The sequence below is a fragment of the Triticum urartu genome, chromosome 3A, assembly GCF_056163025.1.
Source record: "Triticum urartu cultivar PI428250 chromosome 3A, HENAU_Tu73, whole genome shotgun sequence".
NCBI classification, from domain to species: Eukaryota; Viridiplantae; Streptophyta; class Magnoliopsida; order Poales; family Poaceae; genus Triticum; species Triticum urartu.
Window position 1 is genome coordinate 386,223,255 of NC_141875.1, and position 14,819 is coordinate 386,238,073.

The 14,819-nt window shown below is 42.7% G+C and overlaps 1 protein-coding gene across 1 annotated transcript; it reads right to left on the reverse strand.

The window, feature by feature from the left end:
• Positions 1–8,672: 8,672 nt before the first annotated feature.
• LOC147979784 (uncharacterized) lies at positions 8,673–11,112 on the reverse strand. Its single transcript, XM_087515342.1, has 4 exons — positions 10,975–11,112; positions 10,734–10,886; positions 10,393–10,692; positions 8,673–8,693 (listed from the first exon to the last, which is right to left on the reverse strand). The coding sequence occupies exons 1-4, from the start codon at positions 11,110–11,112 to the stop codon at positions 8,673–8,675; spliced, it is 612 nt and encodes a 203-aa protein (XP_087371468.1).
• Positions 11,113–14,819: the final 3,707 nt, after the last annotated feature.

A 14,819-nucleotide genomic window follows, 5' to 3' on the forward strand; every position in this document is an offset into this window, starting at 1 on the left:
TACCTAGATCTATCCTCGCTTTTATGCCTAGCTAGGGGCGTTAAACGATAGCGCTTGTTCGGAGGCAACCCAATTTTATTTTTATTCCTTGCTTTTTGCTCCTGTTTAGTAATAAATAAATTATTTATCCTCTGTTTTGGTTGTGTTTTTGTGTTTAATTAGTGTTTGTGCCAAGTAGAACCGTTGGGAAGACTTGGGGAAAGTCTTGTTGAACTTGCTGTAAAAAACAGAAACTTTAGCGCTCACGAGAACTGCTTTCATTTTTATTTAGAGAGTGATATTTAGTTAATTCCTTTTTAATATAATTAATAGATAAATTCCTCACGTCCAGAAATTTATTTTAGAATTTTTGGGGTTCCAGATCTTGTGCTAGCTACAGATTACTACAGACTGTTCTGTTTTTGACAGATTCTGTTTTTCGTGTGTTGTTTGCTTATTTTGATGAATCTATGGCTAATAAAATAGTTTATAATCCATAGAGAAGTTGGAATAAAGTAGGTTTAACACCAATATAAATAAAGAATGAGTTCATTACAGTACCTTGAAGTGGTCTTTTGTTTTCTTTCGCTAACGGAGCTCACGAGTTTTCTACTTTAAGTTTTGTGTTGTGAAGTTTTCAAGTTTTGGGTAAGGATTTGATGGATTATGGAACAAGGAGTGGCAAGAGCCTAAGCTTGGGGATGCCCATGGCACCCCCAAGATAATCTAAGGACACCTAAAAGCCAAAGCTTGGGGATGCCCCGGAAGGCATCCCCTCTTTCGTCTACTTCTATCGGTAACTTTACTTGGAGCTATATTTTCATTGACCAACATGATATGTGTTTTGCTTGGAGCGTCTTGTATTATTTGTGTCTTTTATTGTTAGTGTGCCACAATCATCCTTGCTGTACACACCTTTTGAGAGAGCCATACATGAATTAAAATTTGATAGAATACTCTATGTGCTTCACTTATATCTTTTGAGCTAAGTAGTTTTGCTCTATGTGCTTCACTTATATCTTTTGAGCTAAGTAGTTTTGCTCTATGTGCTTCGCTTATATCTTTTGAGCTATGTTGTTTTGCTCTATATGCTTCACTTAGATCTTTTAGAGAACGGTGGTGGATTTGTTTTAAAGAAACTTTTGATCTCTCATGCTTCACTTAAATTATTTTGAGAGTCTCTTAATAGCATGGTAATTTGCTTAATAATAATATGCTTGGTATTCAAGATTGGTGAAACTTTCTTTTGAGTGTGTTGAATACTAAGAAAAGATTGAAGCATGATAATTGTTTTGAGATATGGAGGTGATAATATTAAAGTCATGCTAGTTGAGTTGTTGTGAATTTAAAGAATACTTGTGTTGAAGTTTGTGATTCCCGTAGCATGCACATATGGTGAACCGTTATGTGATGAAGTCGGAGCATGATTTATTTATTGATTGTCTTCCTTATGAGTGGTGGTCGGGGACGAGCAATGGTCTTTCCCTACCAATCTATCCCCCTAGGAGCATGCGCGTAATACTTTGCTTTGATAACTTCTAGATTTTTGCAATAAGTATATGAGTTCTTATGACTAATGTTGAGTCCATGGATTATACGCACTCTCACCCTTCCACCTTTGATAGCCTCTCTAATACCGCGCACCTTTCGCCAGTATCATACACCCACCATATACCTTCCTCAAAACAGCCACCATACCTACCTATTATGGCATTTCCATAGCCATTCCGAGATATATTTCCATGCAACTTTCCACCGTTCCGTTTATTATGACACACTCCATCATTGTCATATTGCATATCCCGGTACACCGCCGGAGGCATTCATATAGAGTCATATCTTGTTCTAAGTATCGAGTTGTAATTGTTGAGTTGTAAGAAAAATAAAAGTGTGATGATCATCATTATTAGAGCATTGTCCCAGTGAGGAAAGAATGATGGAGACTATGATTCCCCCACAAGTCGGGATGAGACTCCGGACGAAAAATAAAAAAAAGTGGCCAAAGAAGCCCAAATAAAAAAAGGAGAAAGGCCATAAAATATATATATATAATAAAAAAATGAGAGAAAAAGAGAGAAGGGACAATGTTACTATCCTTTTACCACACTTGTGCTTCAAAGTAGCACCATGATCTTCATAGTAGAGAGTCTCTCTTGTTATCACTTTCATATACTAGTGGGAATATTTCATTATAGAGCTTGGCTTGTATATTCCAATGATGGGCTTCCTCAAATTTCCCTAGGTCTTCATGAGCAAGCAAGTTGGATGCACACCCACTTAGTTTCTTTTTGAGCTTTCATATACTTATAGCTCTAGTGCATCTGTTGCATGGCAATCCCTAGTCACTCACATTGATATCTATTGATGGGCATCTCCATAGCCCGTTGATACACCTAGTTGATGTGAGACTATCTTCTCCCTTTTTGTCTTCTCTACAACCACCATTCTATTCCACCTATAGTGCTATGTCCATGTCTCACGCTCATGTATTGCGTGAAGATCGAAAAGTTTTGAAAAAGTTAGAGTATGAAACAATTGCTTGGCTTGTCATCCGGGTTGTGAATGATTTAAATATTTTGTGTGGTGAAGATAGAGCATAGACAGACTATATGATTTTGTAGGGATAACTTTCTTTGGCCATGTTATTTTGAGAAGACATAATTGCTTTGTTAGTATGCTTGAAGTATTATTATTTCTTATGTCAATATAAACTTTTGTCTTGAATCTTTCTAATCTGAATATTCATATCACAATTAAGAAGATTTGCATTGAAATTATGCCAAGTAGCACTCCGGGTAAAAAATTCTCTTTTTTATCATTTACCTACTCGAGGACGAGCAGGAATTAAGCTTGGGGATGCCTGATACGTCTCCAACGTATCTACAATTTTTGATTGCTCCATGCTATATTATCTACTGTTTTGGACTATATTGGGCTTTATTTTCCACTTTTATATTACTTTTGGGACTAACCTATTAACCGGAGGCCTAGCCCAGAATTGCTGTTTTTTGCCTATTTCAGTGTTTCGAAGAAACGGAATATCAAACGGAGTCCAAACGGAATAAAACCTTCGGGAACATGATTTTCTCACCGAACGTGATCCAGGAGACTTGGACCCTACGCGAAGGAACAAAAGAGGTGGTCACGAGGGTGGGGGGTGCCCCCCTAGGGCGCGCCCCCTGCCTCGTGGGCCCCTCGGAGCTCCACCGACGTACTCCTTCCTCCTATATATACCTACGTACCCCCAAACGAACATATACGGAGCCAAAAACCTAATTCCACCGCCGCAACTTTCTGTATCCACGAGATCCCATCTTGGGGCCTGTTCTGGAGCTCCGCCGGAAGAGGGCCGTCATCACGGAGGGCTTCTACATCATCATTGCCTCTCCAATGAAGTGTGAGTAGTTTACCTCAGACCTTCGGGTCCATAGTTAGTAGCTAGATGGCTTCTTCTCTCTCTTTGAATCTCAATACAAACTTCTCCCCCTCTCTTATGGAGATCTATTCGATGTAATCTTCTTTTTGCGGTGTGTTTGTTGAGACCGATGAATTGTGGGTTTATGATCAAGTCTATCTATGAATAATATTTGAATCTTCTCTGAATTCTTTTATGTATGATTGGTTATCTTTGCAAGTCTCTTCAAATTATCCGTTTGGTTCGGCCAACTAGATTGGTAGTTTACCATGGGAGAAGTGCTTAGCTTTGGGTTCGATCTTGCGGTGTCCTTTCCCAGTGACAGAAGGGGCAGCAAGGCACGTATTGCATCGTTGCCATTGGGGATAACAAGATGGGGTTTATTTCATATTGCATGAATTTATCTCTCTACATCATGTCATCTTGCTTAAGGCGTTACTCTGTTTTTAACTTAATACTCTAGATGCATGCTGGATAGCGGTCGATGAGTGGAGTAATAGTAGTAGATGCAGAATCGTTTCGGTCTACTTGTCACGGACATGATGCCTATATACATGATCATGCCTAGATATTCTCATAACTATGCTCAATTCTGTCAATTGCTCAACAGTAATTTGTTCACCCATCATAGAATACTTATGCTCTTGAGAGAAGCCACTAGTGAAACCTATGGCCCCCAAGTCTATTCTCATCATATAAATCTCCATTACTTTAATCTTGCTTTGCTTTTTTACTTTGCCTTTACTTTTCACTTTGCATCTTTATACCAAAAATACCAAAAATATTATATCTATCAGATCTCACTCTCGTAAGTGACCGTGAAGGGATTGACAACCCCTAATCGCGTTGGTTGCCAGTAGCTATCGTTTTGTGCAGGTACGAGGGACTTGAGCGTGGCCTCCTACTGGATTGATACCTTGGTTCTCAAAAACTGAGGGAAATACTTATGCAACTCTGCTGCATCATCCTTTCCTCTTCGGGGAAATCCAACGCAAGCTCAAGATGTAGCACGGCGTGGGTTGAAGAAGCGGGAGTTTCAAAGCAGGTGAGACAAAAGATACTCGAGCTTGAAAATTTCGGGATAACAAGGTGTGGATTCCTTGTTCGGCAGAACAAACTTAACGTGTAAAAAAAAATTCATACAAGACACAAGAGAGTCATGTCCCCTTTTACTATATTTCTATAGATGCCATTGAAAAAACTACAAGAAAATGTAAAAAAATCGGGAGAACAAGATTACCTTGCACAGTACCAAATCGATTCGCACCTCCCTCAACAACAACAAAAAACAAATCAATTCCCACCAAAGAAAGAGTAATGTCCCTTTTTATATGATTACAGATGCCATGATCTCAAATTTCAATTTTTGAATCCACGTTATGTTGAATTCGAATATATCGTTAGGTGACCTTGCGGTTTATAATTGATGTAGTCGTACATTTTGATCTTCCATCATATATGAACATTTTACTCCACCATGTGAACATATATATTGTCGTCTACCATATGGACTAAATTTGAATCAATTTTCCTTATTTGAATACGATTGTTGTCAAGTTATACAATAATTTAAATATTATCTTGATAACAAAAAACATACATATAGCAGTAATCATATTTCACTATGAACTACATGTACCATACGCTCTCCACTTCAAATATTTGTATCCATTTTATGTTGAATTCAAATCATAGTACATTATTGGTCTAGGTAGCGAGATGTTTGGGATAATCTAAACCCTGTTTTCATACGTATAATTTTTGGCTGAATTGGGACAAGTTTTGGTATAAGCCTCTTGCAAAACCGGAGATTCTCTCAACAAGCCTCGTGGTTCCGAGAGGGAACGTGTCACCTTTGTGTGCGAAACGATATACGCTGCCTCCCCCTGATTTTATTTACAGAGGCAACATAGAACTATATGAGCGCCCTGTTAAATTTTGGAATTATTTTGGGTTCATTTGGCCTTTTTATACATTAATTGAGTTTCTGGACTTTTAATGTGCATAATCTAAATATGAATTGCATGCACATGCTCCGGTGCACCAAAGTGGGTTGAAAAATCACATGTGTGTCCTCGGTTGAATTTCTAGGTCCCATGGAAGAAATGAGAATGAAATTCAAACATCTGGGCATCATGACTCAGCCGAGAACATTGAGAAACTTTGATTTTAAATTCATGTAAATCCAAAACTCGCCTGGAAATCATGAAACTTGGCATGGTGTCATGTCATGGCACTAACATGTTGTGGTAAAAAATTGGGACAATTTGGAAGCTCGTGGTTCTAAGAGGGAATGTGCCACCTTTGAGTGTGAAATGATATACGCTGCCCCCCCTTGAGTTTCTTAACAAAGGCAACATAGAACTACATTAGTGCCCTGTTAAATTTTGGAATTATTCTGGGTTGGTTTGTCGTTTTTTATACATTAATTGAGTTTCTGGTCATTTAATGTGCATAAGTCAAATTTGAACTACAAGCACATGCTCTCGTGCACCAAAGTTGGTTGAAAAATCACATTTGTGTCCTCGGGTGAATTTCTAGGTCCCATGCAAGAAATGAGAATAAAATTAAAACATCTGGGCATCGTGGCTCGGCCGAGAACATTGAGAAACTTGGTTTTAAAATTCTTGTAAATCCAAAACACGTTTGAAAATCATGAAACTTGGCATGGATGTCATGTCATGGTACTACCATGTTGGGGTAAAAAAATTGGCCAAATAGGAACAGATTTTGGTATAAGCTTCTTGCAAACCGAAGCTTCTCTCAAGAAGGCTCATGGTTCTGAGAGGGAACGTGCCACCTTTGAGTGCGAAACGATATACGTTGTCCCCCTTGAGTTTATTTACAAAGGCAACATAGAACTACATGAGTGCCCTGTTAAATTTTGGAATTATTTCGGCTTCGTTTGGCCTTATTTACACATTAATTGAGTTTTTGGTCATTTAATGCGCATAATTCAAATTTGAACTACAAGCACATGCTCCCGTGCACCAAAGTTGGTTGAAAAATCACATTTGTGTCCTCGGGTGAATTTCTACTCCCTCCTTCCATCTATATAGGTCCTAATGTGTTTCTCGAGGCTAACATTGACTATATGACATGCAACTTACACAAAGCATACCTTCAAATTTGTATGTCAAAGGAGCTTCCAATAATATAATTTTCATAGTATACATCTCATGTGCTATTAATCTTGTCAATAGTCAAAGGCTGTCTTGAAAGACACATTAGGCCCTATATAGATGGAAGGAGGGAGTAGGTCCCATGCAAAAAATGAGAATAAAATTCAAACATCTGGGCATCGTGGCTCGGTCGAGAACATTGAGAAACTTGGTTTTAAAATCATGAAACTTGGCATGGTGTCATGTCATGGTAGTACCATGCCGTGGTAAAAAAATTGGCCGAATAGGAACAAATTTTGGTATAAGCTTCTTGCAAATCGGAGCTTCTCTCAAGAAGGCTCGTGGTTCTGGGAGGGAACGTGTCACCTTTGTGTGCATAATTCAAATTTGAAATACAAGCACATGTTCTAGTGCAACAAAGTTGGTTGAAAAATCACATGTGTGCCCTTGGGTAAATTTCTAGGTTCCATGCAAGAAATGGGAATGAAATTCAAAATTCTGGGCGTCGTGGCTGGGTTGGAAACATTGAGAAACTTAGTTTTTTAATTCCTGTAAATCCAAAACACACATGAAAATAATGAAACTTGGCTTGGTGCCATGACATGGCACCAACATGCTGTGGTAAATTTGCAGTCCGATTTGTGAAGGCGCACACATTAACAATCAACAAAGTCATTTTGGAACAAGTGCTGTCACGTTACAATCGGAAACACAAGTATTGTTGAAACCGTGGGCGTTCTACTTACTAGTACCATTTACGTGCCGCCACGCGTCCCCATTTTTTATTAGCTAGGAGGCGTCGTGCAGGGTAGCTATTTGAGTACAAGAGGCGTGCGATCAGACCCCTACGCGTGCTTATCGGGAGGAGAGCCCTTTGACCTCAATCTGCCGTCCACCTCTCTCCCAAGGTCTCCATTAATGGTGCCCGAGCCTCTGTTTAATGGTGTGGCTATGTCTCACTCGACTGAGATTTAAGAGAGAAAAAAGAAAATCTAAAAGCACGGATCTTGATGTAAGATCCGACGGACCTATATAGCATCTACTGCGACTTATAGCAAGACTGATGAATATATTAGGACGATTAATTTTTTTTGATCAAAGAAGGGCTTGCCCCTTCCGATTTTCATTACTGAAAACCACGACAATTCACAAGAAGTTCAGCACAACTCCAGCCTAACACGAAGGACTAAAAGCTACCAGATTGAAATCGCAACATCCCAAGAGGCCAACAAAGGCCAAACATCCGCGCTAGAACCCAACATTTCACAACCAACGACACAATCCACATCCTAAACCAATTATTACATCAAAAGAAACCAGGAAACTAGTCTCACAGCGAGCGGCGATGAGCTCTTTCGTGTCCTCAAGACGCTGCTTAAGAACATCCACGGATTCCTCCACCAGCCTTTGGTGCTCGTTGCGGAGCATGTCATTCTCGTCCATAAGTTTCTTGACGATGACGCCGGTCCTCTTCAACAAGGCACTGGTCTCCTCCTGTTGGTCTACACTTCGGACGATCTTCTCCCTCAGCAGGTCGCGCTCGGCCCGGAGCCTCTCATTGCCCTCCCTTAGTTGCCGGATGACGCGGGTAGCCTATCCAAATGAGGCTTTCATGTTGTCCTGCAACCTCGCCCAGCCAGAGATCTGATCCATCTGGCTATGGACGATCGCATGCATGCGCCTGTAACAGTCGTCGCTTGCCCGCGAGAAATTTTCCTAGGCCGCCACGGCACGGCGGGACATCTCTGCTGCATTCGTGGCGCGGCGGGAGATGTCGGCTGCTCTCGCAGCGAGGCGGGACATCTCTCGTGCTTCCGCTTCCATGCTCGCCTCTCCCTGGTGGCAATCTCTCGACCCAGAACTCATGCTGGCCATGGCAGACGCAAGGGAAGGATGCTGAATGACTTGTTTGTTTTTGTGGATGAGGAGTTGAGGAGGAATGTGCAGTCATCTTGGCATACTAGTATTTATAACCGAGTACTAATACGCTCCTAAGTGGGAAACCGTTTAGGTTGTGATCGGTGTGAACAGGTTTGCAATTCAATATACTCCCCTTTTGTAAGGCCCCACTTTGGAAAGGTGCATGCATGCAACCATTTCATTGGTTGCATTGAAAGCCATTGTTGTTGGTGCCATGGCTGAAAAATTAATATACTTCATGCGTGCTTTTTCATTGGCTGCATGCATGTGAGAGAGTGCATTGGGAGTGAAATGAAAGAATTAATGTGAGCAAATTACTATGTGTCTTGGTCTAAGAGAAATTGTCTTTAGGCCTAATAAACCCGGACGGAGGGAGTAGCGTGGTACTAATACGCTCCTAAGTGAGAAACTGTTTAGGTTGTGATCGGTGTGAACAGGTTTGCAATTCAATATAGCGTGGTACTAATACGCTCCTAAGTGGGAAATCGTTTAGGTTGTGATCGGTGTGAATAGGTTTGCAATTCAATATAGCGTGGAGTAATTTGCAATTCAAATTTTAGTTTTTCCATTTTATAAGGCTCAATTTGGTTGTTCCCCAACACATGTTCAGATTCCAAGGTGCATTAAATCATTGCATGCAAGTATTAAGAGAAAATTGACCAATGCATGTACTTTATGCATGCATGCATTGCAATTAATGCATTGATAAACATAATTTTTTGAGAAAAACTAGAGCATTAATTAGGTGCTTTTGCAAACTACAAAAAATATTCCACCACTCACCATCTTGGTTGGTGAGATTTTTGAATTAAGCCCTATAAACCGGAAAGGAGGGAGTACTGCTGTGTACGTGCAATAACTGGCACCGTCGTATACATATCTTACGGTTAATGGGGCGTTCGACAGGAATAGCCGCGTGGCGAGCTCTAGGCTAGTCTTTTTTTCAGACGCATTAAACCTATCTCTCGGGACTTCTCGCACGCACCATCGTGCCACCCACAAAAACTTGTACTCTGAGTTTAGTAGTACGTTATACAGGAAGAGAAGAGGTGCACGCACACACTCGTCCTCTCACACACGCGTCTATTTTTTCTCGAAAAGGAGGATGATGACCCCCGGCCTCTGCATCTGGGAGTCACACACGCATCTGTAGCTATGAATTGTAGTGTTCTCAACCATCCGATTGGCTCTATCATGGATGTACATATATACTAAAACATGTCTATATACATCTATATTTTGACAAATGGAAGGCGTGTATTGTGGAACGGAGGGAGTGCTTGTCATCAAAATGGATAAAAAGGGACGTATCTAGAACTAAAATACGTCTACATACATCTCCTTTTATCCATTTTGATGACAAGTAGTACTTCTTACCCAAAGGAACTTTATATCCAATAGACACAAAGGGGCTGTTTGGTTTGTGACTAACTTTGCCAAAGATTGCCACACCTAAGTTTAGGCAAGTTTGACCAACTTAGGTGAGTGTTTGGTTCAAGCCACACCTTAGGCAAGCCACACTTGGACCCCACATGGCATACACACAAAAAGTGTGGCAAGATTCCCTTAGGCTTGCCAACTTGTGGCTCTTATTTTGATGAACTAACCTTAGTCAAGTTTGGCAAAAATGTGTGGCAAAGTATGGCAATGCTGGTCCTAAAACCAAACAGCCCCAAAATATCCCTTCGACTGTTGGAAATGACTAATCTGATGTCGAAGTAATTGTTGCATCGCCACCAAAACCCACCATTTCTTAAGCTAAAGTAGACCAAGGTAATCCCTATATTAGCATATTACTAAGATAAACAGAAGGCACTGTAGAAACATTTAGGACGTGAGCTTGTCAATCTGAATGTGGAGGGACACAAGCTTAGCCCCGGCCAGCAGCTTGGGCGGAACTGTCAAGAAGGTCAGCTCCTGCACGTTGACGTCGCCGGGATCCTTGCTGCTTGTCACCTCCATTTCCACCTTGACGGCGTCGGTCGTGCCTTTGGGCTCCCCCGGCGGGCCGTTCTCCCACAGCTTGGCCACGTAGTGCGACAGTGGGGATGCCCCCGCTCTGATGCAGATGACCAACACGGCAATAGGCGCGCCGATGTCGAGCACGCCGCCGACCAAGAAAAACACGCGGCGGTCCTCCTCTGCGAACAGCAAGAGCCGTGGCTCCGACAGTGGCACTTGCAGCTGGAGCACCTTGCCGTACTGGATCCTGTGCACGGGCACGGGGCATTTGCAGGGCGCGAGCAGACACACGCTCTGGCGATCGGCGAGCTTGTGGTAAGTGACGTAGAGCCCACAGCCTTCGTGGGGCACTCCACCCTCACCGACGAAAGGACGGAGTCCACCGCCGTGTTCCGCACGTCGAAGCCACCGCCACACTCGCACTTCTGGCACTGCTGCTGGTTCCCGGGGCGCTCGACGTGGCAGTCCGCGCAGGCCAGGTTCCCTCCCTTTCACTGCAGAAATCAATCGAATAGCACATCAATCAAGAAACCTACACCTTGCTCAATCAGCCGAATAGACGAGGTGTATTCGAACCTCATACACTGGAGGCGTCAAGGGGCGGAGGCACAAGGGGCAGTGGAGCACGGTGAGGTCCATCGAGACCTTAGAGATCAGCTCCATTGTCGGGTCCTGTTCGGTCTGCATGGTCTCGCCCTCCTCGTGCACAACCATCTCTCGACTTGGGCCGGGGTATTACAAAGCTTTACCGTCACATATTTTATACTACTTCAAGGTGCATTAAATCAACACATGCAAGTACTCCCTCCGGTCCTTTTTACTCCGCACATTAGCTTTGTCTGAAATCAAAGTTTGCTAAGTTTGACCAAATTTATATTAAAAAATATTAACATCTAATAAATATAATATGAAAATATATTTCAAGATGGATCTAATAATAAATATGTTGTTATGTGAATGTTAATAATTTTTTGTATAAATTTGGTCAAAGTTGGATGAGATTGACTTCAGACAAACCTAATATGCAGAGTAAAAAGGACCGGAGGGAGTATCAAAAGGAGAGTCACGACATGCATGCATGCGTTGTAATTAATGCATCGATAAACGCAAATTATTGAAATATATCGAGTGCAGTGCTTTGATGTGTCGCGTCAACTCGTACATCAATGAGAAGTTTGATTATCCTCTCCCTCTCGGACTTAACTGCACCTGCCTTTGGCTTTATGACAGGTTGGCCAGACACCTGTCGGGCCCACCTATCATACACGCAAAGGCAGGAGCGCCCCTCCCTCGCCCATGACCGTGGTGGCTGGCAAGACTAGGAGAAGCTTTCTCTACACGCTCTCCCTCCCGCATGCGGTGGACATGCAGCAGTTCAATCAGTGTCAGATGGCCAGAAGCGTACTGTAGTACTCCTCCAGTGCAGTAGTACTCCATCATTGTTCGACTTCCCGAAGAGGCGAAGAGCCAAGCACAGCCCGGACACTCGTGTGGCAGTTTCATGTGTAGAGTAGTCTAGGATAGTGTGTACCGTGCCTGTAAGCTTAAAATCGTTGGGGTCGACTCCATGCTATGTGGCCGTCTCGATGTTTTAAAAAAATATTAAAATAGTCTTCTGGCCCTACCTGACACCCTGGTGATTGTAGTTTGCACGCTCATCTGGTCAAGACAGGAATATATTTTTTAATTTGTTTTTTTCGAAAAGGGGGGATTCCCCGGCCTCTGCATCAGAACGATGCATACGGCCACATATATTTTAATTTATGGTGGGTAAATGTTAGAGGTTGCAGCAAATATATTGTACACTGCGGGTCTTTCAGCCAAGTTTAGAGGAAAGCATGTGGGGCCAGTGCTATGATGTGTCGCGTCAACTCGTACAACGAGGAGAAGCTTGATTTTACTACACGCCTTCTCCCTCACCCATGCGCGTGGTTGCTCGCAAATGAGGACATGCTTTTTCTTAGTAGTACTTATACAACAAGCTATCCATCCCGCTCGCGGTGGACGGACATGCAGCAGTGGATTCGACAATATAGAAGCGGTAGTAGTAACATCATTGTTCGTCTTCTCGAAGAGGCAAAGAGCCAAGCGCAAACCGAATGTTGCAGTTGCGAACATTGGAGCACGCATATAGCCAGGCTCTTGCATGAGACAAAATTGCTATGTGAGCCCACTATTGTACTAGTACATACAACTACTTGCTAGTATAGCCCCACCACTCCAATCCATCTACTCCCAAGTCTCTGCGCAACACTGCCTACTCCAATCCAAGACCAAGTGACCAGAAGCCACAAGCACCTATGGAGGTGATGGACGCGAGCGGCAGTCGGCTGTGCCAAATCATCCAAGGAGCCGGCCTGCGGCCCCGCACCGTGCAGCGTTTCCAGACGGTGCTGGCGACCGCAGGCATCGTTCACGCGGTCATCGCCACCGAGGGAGGAAACCCCCAGCTGCCGGAGGGCCCAATCCTCTGCTCGTGCCGTTCTCTCTGACACAGCGCTGGCTCGGGAGGTCCTCGGACCCTTCTTCCTCCCTACCGTATTGTCCGCAGATCCGACCTGCCGCCGCCGACATCCCGGCGACCCTCAGGTATAAGTTCTTCGAAAGCGGCCTTGCTCTACTGCCCCAGCTCCCCACGTGTCTGCATGTGCATCTTTTTCTACTCCCATCAGCTCTTCCAAAGCCACCTAAAACTTTAAGTATTATTAGAGGTAAAGCTACTTCATGCATTCAAATTTAGGGCTTTGTTCAAACAACGAAGAAAGGGAGGAAACTTGTAGCATGAATCTAGGACTTGATTCAAAGAGGAAATAATATGGTGAAAGTAGTAGAGACCGGATACCCAACCGGTCTCTTGGTTGAAAAGGGAAATAATGGGAAAACGTAGTACAAACTGGATAAGGAACAGATCTATTATTGGTTGAAAAAAGGATAGAAAATGGCGGCTGGTGGACAAGTCAACAGAGTATGTCCAAGATTAGATTTGCTGCCATCACATAGTAAAAGGTCTCCAGGATTAGATTTGCTACCCTCACATAGTAAAAGGTCTTAGGATTAGATTTGCTGCCCTCACATAGTAAAAGGTCTCAGGATTAGATTTGCTGCCCTCACATAGTAAAAGGTCTCCAGGATTAGATTTGCTGCCCTCACATAGTAAAAGGTCTCCATGATTAGATTTGCTGCCCTCACATAGTAAAAGGTCTCCGGGATTAGATTTGCTGCCCTCACATAGTACAAGGTCTCCAGGATTAGGTTTGCTGCCCTCACATAGCATGAACAAACTCGGCATCACCACTTTATGCCTCCTTGTAGGTACATTGTGCTGATGCGTCCACTGTCGCCTGTCCTTATACCAACCTTTTGCTGTTGTTAATGTAAGGGCGCATGTAAAATGAAGTGATCACACTGTTACCTTAGGGACATGTCTAACCAGTGTTATTGTTAATCTAATGCCTCCAGTGATAAGATGCAATTAAACTGTGTTACAAATGGCACTCCTGTTGTTTTCCCCAGTATGATAAGTAAGTTGCTCCTTTATGCTGTTGAGTGTCCTGGTGTCCCCACGGTCCCATGCCCTTAAACCAACTCTTTAGCTGCTGTTGATTTACTGTGTCTGGTAAACAACCAATGCCACCATTAAAGTAATCCCATATTTGAGGAATCTCATTGTTGATCGTAATGCTTCTGGTAACATGAAGCATTGCTGGCGTTTTAAAATTTCTACTGTCATTGCGTGATTGCCATGAACATAATTAAGATGCTTCTTTTCATTTTGTATATGTTTCGTATATTCTTATTGACCAGCAACTGTTTACTTTCTATCTTTTTGTGCAGATAGGGATATCCATTTCACCTTGTTGCTATTGTGACCTTTTGGTGAACTGCACAAAACACTTTTTTTGGAATGATTGTCTTGTGCAGTTCAACTAAAATGTCACGTGGGCAACATCTCTCAATTTTGGTGGAACTGCACAAAATGGTGATTGGAGTTTCCAAAATCTCTGTCAAGTTCTGCTGGTAATCTCGTGCAACATTTTATTAGCCTTTGCAAGATGGAGCCGTCACTGTCACCACAATGGCACTTTATTTTAGTGGAACTGCACAAAAGGATAAGAAAATTATAGTTGCACCTTACATGAGCCGGACAACCAACCTTAATGTTCCTCAATTTTAGTGCAACTACTAAAGAAGAACCTGCCAGCTCACAAGAGCAAGTACTTCTTGCTAGCTGAATGATGCAATCTTTGCTTCATTTCAGGTGAACTGCAGAAAAAGGCGCGTGAATTGAATTATGGAACTCCAGGCAGACCTCATCCAAGTAGAGCTGGAGGTTGAGTTCAAGGAGGCCGCTATTAAAGCGAAATCATGCTCTCCTGTCTCCTTGTTTGTGCTGTGCAAACATGCTGTGCAAACAGGAATAC